At 48.2% G+C, this 14,674-nt stretch overlaps 1 protein-coding gene across 1 annotated transcript in view; it reads right to left on the minus strand.

Annotated features, from left to right (window-relative positions):
• LOC147701800 (sacsin-like) overlaps positions 1-14,674 on the minus strand; it is a 183,996-nt gene that overhangs the window by 118,073 nt on the left and 51,249 nt on the right. Inside the window, exon 4 of the mRNA XM_086930426.1 lies at positions 9,223-9,334. Coding sequence (XP_086786552.1) covers positions 9,223-9,334 — 112 coding nt within the window. The remainder of the gene's footprint in view (positions 1-9,222; positions 9,335-14,674) is intronic.

The following is a 14,674-nucleotide window of genomic DNA, read 5'->3' on the forward strand; positions in this document are numbered from 1 at the left end:
GTGAGGTAGAGCAGAATATCATCTGCGTACAGGGAAACTCTATCTTCAAAGCCCGGGGCCCAGGTAATGCCATGTAAGTCAGGGTGCATACGCAACATGGCCGCGAGCGGCTCGAGAGCCAGGGCAAACAGGAGAGGTGACAGGGGGCAACCCTGCCTGGTACCTCGGTGGAGGGCAAAGGACGCCGACACGCGGCCATTGACTGTGACATTAGCCAACGGGCAAGTGTAAAGGAGTTTCACCCAACTCACAAAGACCGGTCCAAACCCAAGCTTCGCCAGCACCGCCCAGAGGTAACGCCACTCAAGAGAGTCAAAGGCCATCGTGGCGTCAAGAGAAGCAAGCACCGCCGGTTCCTCGAGGGTGTGGGCTCTAGCCATAACACCATGGAGCCTACGCAGGTTAAGGGCAGTGTTTCGGCGGGGAATGAAACCCGACTGGTCCGGGTGTACCAATTCACCAATGACTCCAACCAGTCGATTAGCAAGTAGTTTGGCTAGGATCTTAGGCTCCACATTGAGGAGAGAGATAGGGCGATAGGATCGGCACACGTCCCTTGGTTTCCCCTCTTTGTGAATAACCACAATGGTGGCCAGCCTCTGATCCAAGGGGAGCAGGCCCTCATCCAATGCCTTCAAAAACATAGACCGCAGGTACGGGGATACCACATCCGGCCGAATTTTGTATAACTCGACCGGAATACCATTGGGACCAGTCGCTTTACCCGACCGTAGTGCACGGATCGCCAAGGCGATCTCGTCAGCGGATATGTCACGATCTAAGTCGGCACAGTCCTCTTTGGAAAGACAGGGAAGGTCAATCGTCGAGAGGAACGCAGCCGAGTCAGCCTCGGAGCGGTCTGAGTTGGAAGTATAGACACCCCGGAAATAATCAGCTAAGGACTCGGCAATAGCACTGGGGTCCGTGACGGTAGCCCCGTCTTCGCCCAGGATCTCAGGTACAACGCGGCTAGCCATCTCGCGCCTGTCCAGCCAAGCCAGCAGTTTCCCAGCTTTGTCCCCAACGTCGTAGATACGACCTTGCTGTTCCTTGGCCAGGGCAAGGGCAGCATTCGTGGCGAGATCATGGTATTCCGTCTGTTTAAGGGAAAGGGCATGCAAAAGAGAGGGGTCGGGCTCAGGCCCCAGTCGGGACTCAAGGCGCAAGACCTCCTCTTCAATACACGTGAGGTCGGCATCTCTGACTCTCCTGGCCTCTGCAATGAGAGCAAGAGCCTCTCCCCGTAACACAGTCTTAAATGCCTCCCACAGGGTAATAGCCGAGCCAACCGAGCCCACGTTCTCCGAGAAGTAGAGGTCGATGGCCTTAGCAAGGAGGGTACGAGTCTTGAGATTGCGGAAATACCATGGGTTAACCGCCACCGGCCGGTCAGACAGGACGACGTTAAAATCAAACGAGACCCACAACGGGGAATGATCGGAAATGCCCCGTGCCAAAAAGCGGGCCTCAGACACGGCAGACGCGTGTGCAGCTAAGGTAAAGACGTAGTCTATACGAGAGAGACTACCATGGGCACTCGAAAGGAAGGAGAAATGGCGGAGCGCGGGATGCAGAAGTCGCCAGCTGTCCACCAAACCCATGGAGTCAAGAAAGGAAGGCAGCCACAGTTGGGAACTGCGGAGGTCTCTCGGCGGATGGAGGTCCAGGGAGCCAGAGCAGACTGAGTTAAAGTCACCCCCCATTATCAATAAACCATCAGGCAAGGACAAGATGGCGCCACCAAGGTCTTGGAAAGTACTGGAGTGTAGGCCTGGGGGAACATAAACTGAAAGTAGCGCGAGGGAACGCCCTTCCCATCTCCCCGCCACTGCAGCGTAGCGTCCCCTCTCATCAATCACAGTGACGTCTATCTCAAGGGGAAGGGACGCACGCACCAGGATTCCCGCCCCCCGAGAGCCCGAAGAGAACCCAGAGTGGGCCACCATCTTGTAGCCCTTGCGGTTAAGAGCTTTGCACGAGTTTCCAATCAAATGCGTTTCTTGTAAGAGCACAACATCGGGCATATGTCTCTTAAGCAGTTGAATCACCACCCCTCTCTTAACACGGTCACTCAACCCATTAACATTCCAACTGATCACTTTTAATTTCCTACCCCCCATCGTCCCGTAGTCCGTCCCACCCAACCCCAGCCAACCCAAACAGCAAGTGAGAAACAGCAGTAAACATGACCCATTGCCTAGAGAAAAGAAGAGAAAAAGAACGAACAAACAGAAAAACTTGCATAATTGCACCCCCCACCCTGCACCCCTGCATCAGACTAAAAAGCCCCCCCAACCAGCAGTGTGCCTGTCGCCCCATAAACTACTCTACAAAAAGTCCCAGAGGAGTAAGGAATCTCCACGAACACCTCCCGCCACCCTCCATGTAACGACAGGAAAGTCAGCAGGGTCATTTAAGAACAGTACCGACAGTCTCATGAGGCGGGGACACCAAACGCCAACGTTACACAGTAGAGCCAAGTCTCATAGAACCGAGCCACCAGCCGCACCTCCGTCTTGTTCATCGTGAGCGTCCCGACGCGGCGACAAAGTGTCCAAACATTCACTCACATTCTCAGCGAAGTCAAAGAACAGGGCACGGCCCTCATGCTCAATCCAGAGTTTGGCAGGGAACATCATAGACTACTTATATCCCATATCTCGCAATCGCCGCTTTACGCCCGCGTAGCTCTGGCGCTGTCGCTGAACAGCCCTAGTAAAGTCCGGGTAGAAATGTATTTCAGCGTTCTGGTACTTAAGCGGCCCATGCCGTCTGGACGCCTGCAGGACCGCGTCTCGGTCCCGAAAGTTGAGAAGCCGCGCCACGATGGGTCTAGGCGCCACGCCCGACTTCGGCGGGCCGCCCGGCACCCGATGGGCACACTCCACAGAGAAAAAGTTACTAAGACCTGACGGCGCCAAATGGGTCTTTATCAGATCCTCCACAAAGAGGTCCGTCGCCGCCTCCTCTGAACCCTCCGGAACACCGACAATGCGGACGTTTTGCCGCCTGGCACGTCCCTCAAAGTCCTCCAGTCGCCTCGAGAAGTGGTCCGCAGTCATCCGCAGGTCCCGGACCTCGGTTTGCAGGTCCGAGACGTCAGCTGTTAGGCTGGAGGTCTTGATGTCTAGTGTCTTCACTCGATCATTAGTCTTGCCCAAGTCGGCTCTAATGAGAGTCAGATCAACAGCCATAGTGTCCACCTTGTGGGTCAGGATCTCGTGTTGCTGCTGCATGTCGGCCCGAAAACTGGTAATGGCCCCCATAATGTCGCTCAGGGTAGGCTCGGAGCCGTCAGGCGAGCCCGTAGATGGAAGGCTTTTAGCAGAAGACCCCGTGGCAGGCGGTGTCTTCGGCTGGACATACCGCTTAAACCTATTCTGTTGCGTCTGTACTTTTCCGCGGACGCCTTTGTTCGACGACTTGTCGGGGTCCCCCTTGCCCGCCATGATGGTTCCGATGAGGACAAAGGGCTGCACCAGCCAAGCCCGAGCCCAACGAGCCAGAGAGAGAATCCGAGTTAGACAGGCAGACCAGGCCGATGGAAGGGAGCACTGTAGACACTAGCACTCCGCCAGGAGGGACAGCAGGCAGTCACTACGCAGTTCAGTCGTGTGGAGTGGCGGAGATCGGAGAGACAATGGCACAGTCCTGGCACGGAGTTCAACTCGACGTAGCTCAGCGTAGGAACCACCGAAACGAAGGCGGAAGGCAGCTCCCGTCTCAGTAGACCACCAGCAATAAGAATCCACCCGCGTGGATCAGGATTTCAGACAGGATATATGAGGAGGATCGGAAGGTCCGCGGAGCTCCGAGCTTACGCGGCCATCTTGGTTGCCCGCGAAGCTCCTCCTCCCAAAGATGTTTTCTTAAATATATTATGCTCCTTACGACATGACTTAACTCCAAAACCAATTTTCAGGTAACTGTGATTTTCCACTATGTGTGCTATTACAGTAGGTTCTACCAAGACCGCCAGTCTCAACCCGTATCCTAACCAGACACGCATTGAATCCATTACACCATAAGCAACGAGTAATATACGTGTAAGCTTCAGATATTTTTTGTCCTACTATACCATCTAAACTAACAAGAAATAGAATTACCATACACTGATGGTAATGTACTCTAACACATAATGCTTACCAGTAGCACACTTCCATAGATTGCTCACTGACAAACATGTATTTTATAAATACCTACATCTAACATCAAGGTATTCGATTAATGCCGAAACAGCGGAATCACATGGCATTATACTATGCATTCACCGAATACATCATCGTTGAGAACACATATAACCCACACTGTGAGTTCTATACACCCTAAGCATAAACCACCACTCCGTGTTTTATCTTCTCTAAAGAAGAGATTGCTTTGCTTGTCAAAAAGACATCAAAATAAGCCATACCCACCAACAGTGACTTCTTAATCGCATTCACAGTGTCATCTGCCCTCACTGGTTCAGGGTGCACCTAAGGTGAATTACACATTGGGTTTTAAACTGAGTCAACCATTGGGGCAATAATGCTCTGTTTTCATGCATTTACTTCCTTTTTTCTGGGTTAAAGGCAACAATATGCTTGTAACGAAGACCCATAAGTGAATGTACTTACCCAAGTACCTATTTAGCATCAGTAAGGAATAGGGATCTGATCTACAAGGTCCTGACGAAAGTCACCCAACCTATGATGGTACCTATGGCTTAAACATGTACACCATATCCCCAGATGTTAAGGACTAGTATTGCGTCCGACAAACATCTCTGTTTTTTACCTTTCCCAATTTACATTAAAGTCACTTGTACTGGTAATGGAGGATTTTTTATCCTTTTTCATAGATCCCATCATTATCGTCATCCAGACAATCTCCCTCCTGGTGGAGGCGTTGCTTACATGGGAAACTCAAAACCCAGATAGGAGGCCTGATGAGGCTGTTCACTATATTACTCAAGATTGACGAAGTCCACTCTCTTTTTGATCCCTTACAAAGAGAGGTCTGAGAAGTACATGCACATATCCTATCATTCTGATCAAAGGATTGATGCACTTCAACTGCTGCCCATCTCTTTATGGAAGCTTCAGGTCCATTCAAACTTAAGGCTAGCACTTGCATATTGCATCAGTAGGATGATAATCAATCAATAATCTTTATTCGGCTTAACCAGCCATAAAAAAATACAAAAAGACATTTGATGCTTCAAGAACACCAAAATCTGATTCCAGCCTAGGCCAATTAACAATACACTAACATTATGCTTTGCTGCCATGATGCCAATAGATGGTTCACCAACGATCTCATTTCCCAGAAATGGGCGTTAAGGCAGGCTGAACGCCACTGGCGATGCAGATATTGTCCTGACCTTAAGGTTCAATATTTGATCCTTCTTCAGGCTTATAAAAAAGCCATACTGGCAGCCAAATCTGAATATTTTTCCCAGAAAATACATCAGGCGGCCAACAAACCCAAAGAGATCTTTACGATCGTACATGAGCTAGCAGCCTCTGACAGAGCTGCCCCCAAGCCCATCCCCTCTCAACCTCTCTGCAATGCTCTCAATGATTTTTTCATTGAGAAATTAACCACCATTAAGAGTAACATACCCTTGCCTCCCCCCTCCTTTTCCTGTCCTTTCCACCCTGGACCAATTTCCCCTGATTTCAAAGGAGGCCTTTCTTACTCTGCTAGGGAAAATTAAGACGGGTTCCCCCGCGGACCACTGCCCCGCTTACATTTTGAGGGAGATCTTTTATAGCTGCCCGGAACCCCCTATTACTCTCCTCAATACCTCTATTACTCAAGGAGTTGTTCCTGATTTGTTTAAATCGGCCACGGTCATTCCCATTCTTAAAAAGCTGGGCGCTGACCCCACACTTCTCTCCAACTTTAGGCCCATTTCTTTGCTACCGCTTCTGGGTAAGATCTTGGAGAGCCATATCACCTCCTGTCTCTCCACCTACATTGAGACTAACCATCTCCTGGATGCTCACTAGGCTGGCTTTCGGCGCGCACACTCCACGGAGTCCGTTGTTCTCTCTGTGGTGGATGAGCTCAGGAGAAGCGCCGACATCAACTCCCCACAGGCCCTGGTCCTCCTCGATCTGTCCGCCGCCTTCGACACGGTCGATCATTCCATTCTTCTCGACCGTGTCGTGGGCGCCGGCGTTCGAGGCATGGCACTTGCCTGGCTTACCTCATTTTTAGCAGGTCACTCGCACCCAGGCCGTGCGGTTGGAGGGTTTCCTCGCCCCCACCTGCTCAGTCTCTTGCGGGGTGCCTCAAGGCTCATCTCCTCTTTCCCCTCTCCTCTTTAACCTCTACATACACCCTCTCATTGTCGCGTTACAGGATATGGAGGTCACGGCGTTTAATTATGCCGATGACCTCCAGCTTATTTTTAATCTTTCTTCTTCTCCTGACTCTATTTCTAAGTTTCATTCCACGCTCACATTCATCTATAACTGGATGAATCTCAATCAATTAAAATTGAACCCCAATAAGACGGAGTTGGTTCTTACCGGTGGTCCTTCTAATCCCTGGACATCTGCCTTTTGGCCCCCTATCTTTGGTTCCCCTCCCCTCCCCTCTGCCTCCGTGAAAACCCTGGGCATTAAAATCAGCCAAGATCTATCTATGCGCCCCCAGATCAGCTCGGTGGTTTCCTTATGTTTTCTATCCCTCAGAATCATTCGCAACATTTCTCGTTATTTCTTTGTTGAAGCCCTTAAACTTATCATCTTGGTGATGATTCTATCCCACCTGGACTATGGCAACGGCCTATATGTCGGTATTCCTGCATACGAGCACCGCCGCCTGTAGTTCATTCAAAACCAAGCGGCCCGCCTTATCTACAAGCTCCCGAAATCGTCCCACATCACCCCCCTGCTAAAGACCCTCCACTGGCTCCCCATATTGGAACGCTCCTTATTCAAGATGGGCTGCCTGATCTTTATGTCGTTATCCGGCACGGCCCCAGACTTCATTAGATCAAAGATCAATGCCTATGTACCTGGCAGAAGCCTCCTTTTCTCTACCCAGCTCCTCCTTAGCGTTCCTCGCTACCGTAGGAGAAAACTTGGTGGATCCAAATTTTCTATTCTTGCCCCGCTTTTCTGGAATGCGCTTCCTTTTGCGATCAGATCCATTCCTAGTTACATGGATTTTCATACAGCTCTTAAAACTCATCTTTTCTCTTTAGCACACTTATCGTAACTCTCCCCCTGCCCCCCTCAGGACAGTCTTTCTGTAGCGTCAAGAAACCGTTTGGTAGTAGAGCGCTTTATAAACCTTATCAACTTCAACTTCATTATATTCTTACTAAAATTCATTCGCTAAGTCAAACATAGTAGCTTCAACTATCAATATACAATAGTTAGGCAGACATTTAAAAACATCTCAAAGGGAAACTATAAGCCATGCCAATTCCTAAGTTAAGGTGCTTTTCTACTGGCATTTATGGCAGCTGAATACACCTCCAGAAATTCCAGGTTAATTAAATCATATAACCTTAAAATGTGCACTTTGCTTAAAATTCAATAACACAAAAAACTTTGTATCAATTCATGACACCATTGGCATTTCCAAAGACATTATCACAACATACAAACAGTTTAAACAATGTGTTAAAAGGCAATACAAAAAGGTACCACAGTCATACGACTCTGCATACAGTGATTTCGATAAGACTGCTCGGAGTGTTATTACTCATATCTTTTTCTAGTTGGCTACTGAACTACAAATATCAGGGGTAGCCAGTGAATATAACAATTTAAAACCATCAGTATATGCACAAGGGATGATGCTCGATCTGTAGATCTGGATGTTGGTGTGCAGAAGATTGATGTTTTTTTAATGGAAAACAGATGACATGATTCACAAAAGTAACTAACACTTTAGAGTAATTTAACAATTCTTTTGGCTATTCACAAAATTTGAGTTTAAATGTACTCTAAAAAAGTAACTAGCTTGTCTCTCCTCATGAAAGCCCAGGCCCAATGGGAGTGGGGATCAACAAATGAAGGCCCATTCAAAAAGCAAAAAAGCTGCTCCTCCAGCGGTGTACTTCGACCTCTAAAAAAACACAGATCTGGGGCTGGGGGCCATCCTAGTGCAAGAATAAATCAGGGAAAGTTGGCCACCCATTATGGGAGTGACTTCAAAGTAGTCACTATGCCATGAACCTCTGGCCAACTTGTTTGCTGCCCCTTCCAGAACCCACCTATCCAATTGAAAAAAAGGGTGATGTAGTTGCAATAATATTGCTTTTCAGTTATCTACAAATGGACCTAGGTAATCCAGCTAACTATCCGTCGAATGCAACACGGTACTGTGTGCGCCAAACTCTCGTACCGCCCGACTCATTTAGAGACCAGTAGGCCGTAAGGTTTCCATGGATGGAGCCTCTATTGACTCGGTCGACTGTAAGCTTCCTCCAATGGCCCGTTGGAGTAGGAGCCATTGCAGGAACAACATTAAGCTGCCTTCCCTATTTGGGATGGATGGTGTGATATCCTTTCTATTCTGCCTGACATCTCCAAGAAAAATCTGGCGGTGAGGGACAAAAACAAAAATGCTTGACCGCCACACCCTGGAAGGTCATTCCTAGGGTGTGGAGGTCATTAGCTTTTTATTTTTCAAAAACAAACTCTAACTTTGGGAGTTTGTTTTTGAAAAATCTTGAAGATTGGTGGGTGGTCATCAAAAGTGATGATGGTCGTTCACAAAACCTTTTTTACCTTAAATAGAACTGCTGTCACTGTGGCTTCTTTCAAAATACAAAGATGACTGCTATACCAGTGGTCATCTCTAGATTTCGCAGATGGTAGTCCATTAGGGTGGTGGAGATAATTTCATCCGCCCCCAATGGATGAAGTAACGCCCGCCAAAGATTAAACCAGGTCCTATATGTGTTAACCTCATCGCTGCTGCAGATACTCCTCTCCTGTGCTGAAGGTCAATGGAAACGGGTGTGGTCATGACGAGCTCAGCTGTTGTCGGACCTATAAGATCCATGTGAAACACACAATGGGGAAAGCTGAAGGGAGACACTGGCCACTGCAAGCAACACATCCCCACATCACATGCACTATGTGTTCAGGAGTGGCAAAGGTATAAATAAATGGTGCAGGGACCACTCATAGCTTGAATCCAGTTATACAGTAATTAGTGTGCCAGTCTCATAATTTCTGTATGAGGGTGCATGAGCTTAGATCTGGGGCATACCTTGAAAACTGTGTAGATCCTCTGACCAGAGGTTCTCCTTCCCATATTCCCTTTCATCATAGACAAAAATGACTTCACTGGCACCAGCATCATCTGCGTTCTGGATGAGCTCCTGTTGAATGGAATGATGTAGAAATACAATTGTTAAACCTTAAAAAGTTCATCCGACAGGGTCCTTCTGGGTATGTGTTACTCCGACCATAAATTCACATACTGTATGCACCTAAACCACTCTTTAAAATCTGAATGTTAATGATGATGATGAGGGATGCCATCCGAGGAAATCAACAACCCTAAGGTGGAGCCAATGAAAACTAGAGACACGGTTCACAAAGTCATTTGCACATGCAGATAGAACATACACATGGGAAAGGCTTGACGTACAAGTTCACTTCTGAAATTCACAAATGAATTTGCCCTCATTTAGGGATTAACTCATGCGTAGTCTTATGTAATAATAGTACCTGACTAAATATTTTCACAGAGTACAGGAGTGGGCCTTCCAGGGTGAGTTTGCATAATCACTAACTACTCCACAGCCCTTTCCCATCATGCTAATACTCTGGGAGATTCTATTACTGTCAATAGTAGTAATTAATCTGTTTATAGGTTGGAAACAGGAGCCTGCTCAAAATTGGTAGGAGAAGGGGCTCCTGCATGGGGATCAATATTTTCCTAATGACAAACAAAACAAAAAGTAAAAGTTCAATTTTACAAATGCATAGGTATTTTTGCATGCACAACTGTCCACTGCCTGCACATAAATGTATGCAAGCAGGAAGCACTCATAATCCATCATATCTGTTTTTATGAAGAATTGTTTTAATAAATCCAGCCGAGAATCATTGGAAGGATTGATAAAAGCACAATTAGTACCAGCCGTCACACGTAGGTCATTAAACCTGTGTGCTTTCTAAAGACAGTATTGAGTATTTGTATATTTTTTGTGATATGCAAATAAGTCATTGGCCAGTAAAAAGGCACCATTTAGTAAGGGAGATCAGAATTGTTAGAAGGTGGTTCTAACACATTATGGCCGCCCGGATTTTTCGGTTTTTGAGCACCTAATTTTTGAGCTTTTACTGTGGGGGAGCCTCATAATCTGGGACTCACTCACAGTGAACTCATAATAAAGGAGACTGCATGGAGATTTTACTTGTGTACCTCTGGCTTGAGTAGGCCGCTGCGCACCAGCTGGAGTATGGGACACCGTGCTGGTTACATGCAGACACAGGTGTACATGCGTGTGCACATATGGAGGGGCTGCGCAGGGGAGATTCCTAGCGTGCGCAGTCCAGGAGCAGCTACAGAGTGAATGGTGTGGCAGGACTTATGCAGAATTGGGTGGTGACATGGAATAGGCTTTATACACTGGAAGGGAACATGCCAGGGAAAGTCAGTGTGTTTTTCACTTCAGTATTCCCTTATGGGAAGGTGGAACCCACGGCTAGAGTAACTTCCACAGGCCTTCAGATTCCAGACACGCACTAAAGTCCATTGTAGTGTAGGTGAAAATAAGTATTCTGCAGAGTCCAAAGTCATATTTGTACTGCTATTGTGTCGTCCAGAAATGTCATATTTCTCTGAGTCCCTGGCTGGGGTCTGGCCCTGCAGGTAAGATTAATGACCTTTCTTCCCAGAGCGAAGATCTTCCCTCCAAGGAGAAAAGATAGGTGGAGCTACAAGCCAATCCATCAACTGCTGTCGCTGGGTGGCAGGCACCAGGCTGCACCAAGGAAGGCAGGCAGTGAGGGGGGAAGGAGTTGGGATTCAGAGGCCATGTGGCCAGAGACACTGGACTGCACCATTTTGAAAAAACACAGAGGCTGGACAAGAAGGAGGGAGCAGGGGCAGGAAAGTGATGTGTCGCTGTTTGATAGGAAGCACAGAGACTTCCCGCCAGCCCCCTACTCAACTTTTAAAAGTACTTGCACAGGAAGGGAAGCCCCGAGCCCCCTAACAGTGCCAGAAGAGGAGCCCCGGACCGGTGGTCAAAAGAAGAGGCCTCTGCGCAGGGAGAAGAGAGGCGCAGGGAGCCAGTGAAGACCACTCCCTGCAAAATGTACCCTCTTGGAGACCCGGAGGACGAAGGAGAGTGCTCCCAGTGGCTGGGGGCGCCACCAGGAGCAAGAAGACGCGAAAATGGGGCAGATCGGACCCCCAGGGGCTGAGATATGGCCCCCGGAAGGTAGGCGACCTCTGACCCTTAAGAAGACAGACGACGAAGCGCGTGGGGCTACGCCGCCGGACTCAGAGATGCCCCCGAGGTGGGTCAGGCCCCATGGGCTGCCCCCCAAAGAAGTAAAGCCGGGGTGTGCCGTCGCGCACCCCGTGAAGATGCCCCTGCGGGGTGCCAGGAGCCAACCCCGGCCCCCACTGAATCCTGCGCCGGGGAGCGTTGTTGCGCTCCCCGTGAAGAGATGCGGGAGGAGGGGTCTAGGAGTCCAACTCCGGGCCCCGTGTGAGGAGTCGGGGGCAGGAGGCACCGTTGTGCCCCCCACAAAGAAGACGGGAGTAGGGGCCTGGGACCCCATCACCGGGCCCCAAAGTGTCCAGGATGGGGGGAGCGCCGTCGCACCCGCGTCCGAATATGTCCAGGGGCCTGGGACCCCATCCCCTGGCCCCAAAATCGAGGAGAAGGCCAGTGAAGCCTCGCGGGTCTGCCCACCAAAGCGGGCAGGCCAGAACTGAGTGGCAGGCTCCCGCAGCAGCACGCAAGGGTGCTGGCTGGGTGGGTAGCCGGCAGGGGCAGCCGGGGGTGGGCTCCCCGGGCTGCCCTCCAACGTATGGGCATGCGGGGGGGGACCCCCACCATGCGAAGCCAGAGAGCTGCCGGGGCCCAGGTGGGACCGGGCCCCCGAACACCAGCAGAGCGGCCGGGGGTGGGCTCACCGAGCTGCATCCCCTTACCTGGGGGTCCGGGTGGGACCGGGCCCCCCCATCGAGGCCCCAGAAAGCAGCGAAGCTCCAGCGCAGCTCTCCCCGGCACAGCGGGAGAGCCGCTCATCTATTATTCAGAAATAGGAACAAAGTCGCCCCATAACGCCTTGCCAGGCATTTGGAAGCCTGCTATTCTGGTGCTTGGTGGCCCCCCAGAGGGGGGGGGGGTCACCCTCAATGGTGAAAAGGTACTGTGGGAGCTGCTGGAGAAGCGCAGTCTACCCCCAGCATGAAGAGACAAGTCACCCTAGGTGTCCTGGGGATTTGAAAAGAATAACCCCTCCAGAGCTCAACCTGCATTTAACACCTTCTGGGCTGGCACTTTTGTTCTTCAGCTGAGGGTGTTTTGATAATTGTATCAAGGAGTAAAGGGCTGAGTTGGGGATGTCTGGAAAAGGGCATTCCCTGGAGGTGAAGATGTGTAATTGCACCGAAATGCATTTCTTAATGGTTACTTCTTTTCAAGGAACTGATGTTCAATATGAAGTACTGGTTTAAGGTGATGTCATAAGCAAAGTGGATTTAAGTGGCTAGAGACTCCTGCTAGGGTGTCTGACTGTATTTACTTAATCATCCGATCATCTGTGACGCCTGTAGGGGCTGTAATTGCAATGGATTTTTAATGATATTCAAATGTGCTGAGTACTGTCATTCTAAAGTGTGCGTACACATGTATTCTTGCTGCTGTGCTTAGGTGAAGACCCCAGACTGTTAGCCCTTAAGATGTAGAGGTGCATACTGTATGGTCAGTAGGAGATGCTCAGTCAGGGTCATGTGTCACCAAGGCAGGTGTACCGCTGTCTAATACTTGTTGAGGTAATTAAGGGGGGAATGCCATTGGGATGGTGCCAGTGTGCAGGGCCCTTGCTCCAGGTTATGTCCAACTAATTGCATTGGGGCCAAGATGATGTGCATACATGGGAGTGGTGGTACTAGACCCCACCCCCCTGCGGGAGGGGTGGAGACGCTATGCAATGTCAAAAAGTAATTTCAACAGCTTATGTATATTTGTAAATTGGTGTATAGTATTGAGTGGTGTGTGTGTTTAATAAATGTACTCTTACTTTCATAAAGCAAAGTACAGTCTGGACAATCAATTATTGAGTGTTATTTTTGCGCACCTGCAAATGGTGATTACTAGCCCACACCACCTCCCTTGAGTAAGCCTCAGACTGCTCTGCAACGCTACCCTCTGAGAGTCAGGCGCTACAATTGAGAGTTTGGTTACCAGTGAAGGACAAATGTAGTCATGTTATTTGTGCAGGCCTCACAGATGCTGCCTCGTTTTCCAACAAGAATCTTATAGATTTAAGAAGGTTAACAACAGACTAATACTTTGAATTGCAGATAACAGTCACTTGTTATTTTCTTTAAGACTATTTCTTTCACCTACTCTGGTCAGAAGAAGTACTCAGGTTATAAGGTATGCTCCACATATAAGCTTATTTACCTCTATATAATAGGTGTCATCACTTGTTGTTTACTACTGTAAATACAACGAAGATCCTAATAATAAAAGGTGTGAGTGGTGACAGTGTGCAAATGTAAGATACATCCTCTCTCCTACTAAGGAAACAAGCATTTGCAATACAATCGGTCTCGCATTTGTTAAAGTTAGAGTTATTTGCATTGTAAATTATATTGTATTTTACTTATGTTTTTTATTTATAGTGGAGTGGATGTATGTTGTTTGTAATGGAATAATGTGGTTTGCATTGGAATTGTTAGTTGTGTAATTGTGTGGGGTGAAATTATGTTGTGTGTAGAGTATTTGTGTATTGGAAATATGTGGCATGGTGAATAGATAGGGGTGAGAGCTGTATAAATATATCGAAAGTAAGATTGAGAGGGATAGGTAGTTTGTATATGAAGTGCTGAGTGAACTCTATATAAAGTAGTAGAAAGAGCGTGTGGGAGAGAGAGAATGAAGGGGAGAGAAAGTTATAGGCACATAAAGAGTTTGCGCTTGTGTATGCAGAAGACACTGAATGGGAAGGAGAAGAGCATGTGTTTGCAATTTTGATTTTTTTAAAGTTATGGTAAAAAAAAACTGTGCTGAAAGACCTGAAGTGAACCAAAATAAGCAATGCTGGATCATAGTGTGTGCATTGGAATTATGTGGAGAGTAATTATGTTGTAGTAAGTGTAGTGGACTTATTATATTGTTTAAGTAGGTTGGTTATCTACCTTTTACCACTTTATTGGCCTCTCAAAAAGTCGAGTCTTCATGCGCTGTTTGTGAAAGACTTGACTTTTTGAGAGGCCAAAAAGTGGTAAAAGGTACATAACCAGCTGTTGACCAATGACATTTAGATCCTGGTGAAAGGAGATTGTCTTTACACCTATGTCTCCGACTTGCCAGAGTTTTGAATGTAGTATGAATGCTGATTGAACTAGTATGAATGTATGAAAGAGTGTTTTTCTGTATGTGTTAACTTTTACCTGGGGTTTACACGATGTCAATATGTGAAAAGTTATAGTTTAATATGATGATTATATTTCTGTATGCTCA

This window comes from Lissotriton vulgaris, chromosome 7 (genome assembly GCF_964263255.1).
Source record: "Lissotriton vulgaris chromosome 7, aLisVul1.2, whole genome shotgun sequence".
Lineage (NCBI taxonomy): Eukaryota > Metazoa > Chordata > Amphibia > Caudata > Salamandridae > Lissotriton > Lissotriton vulgaris.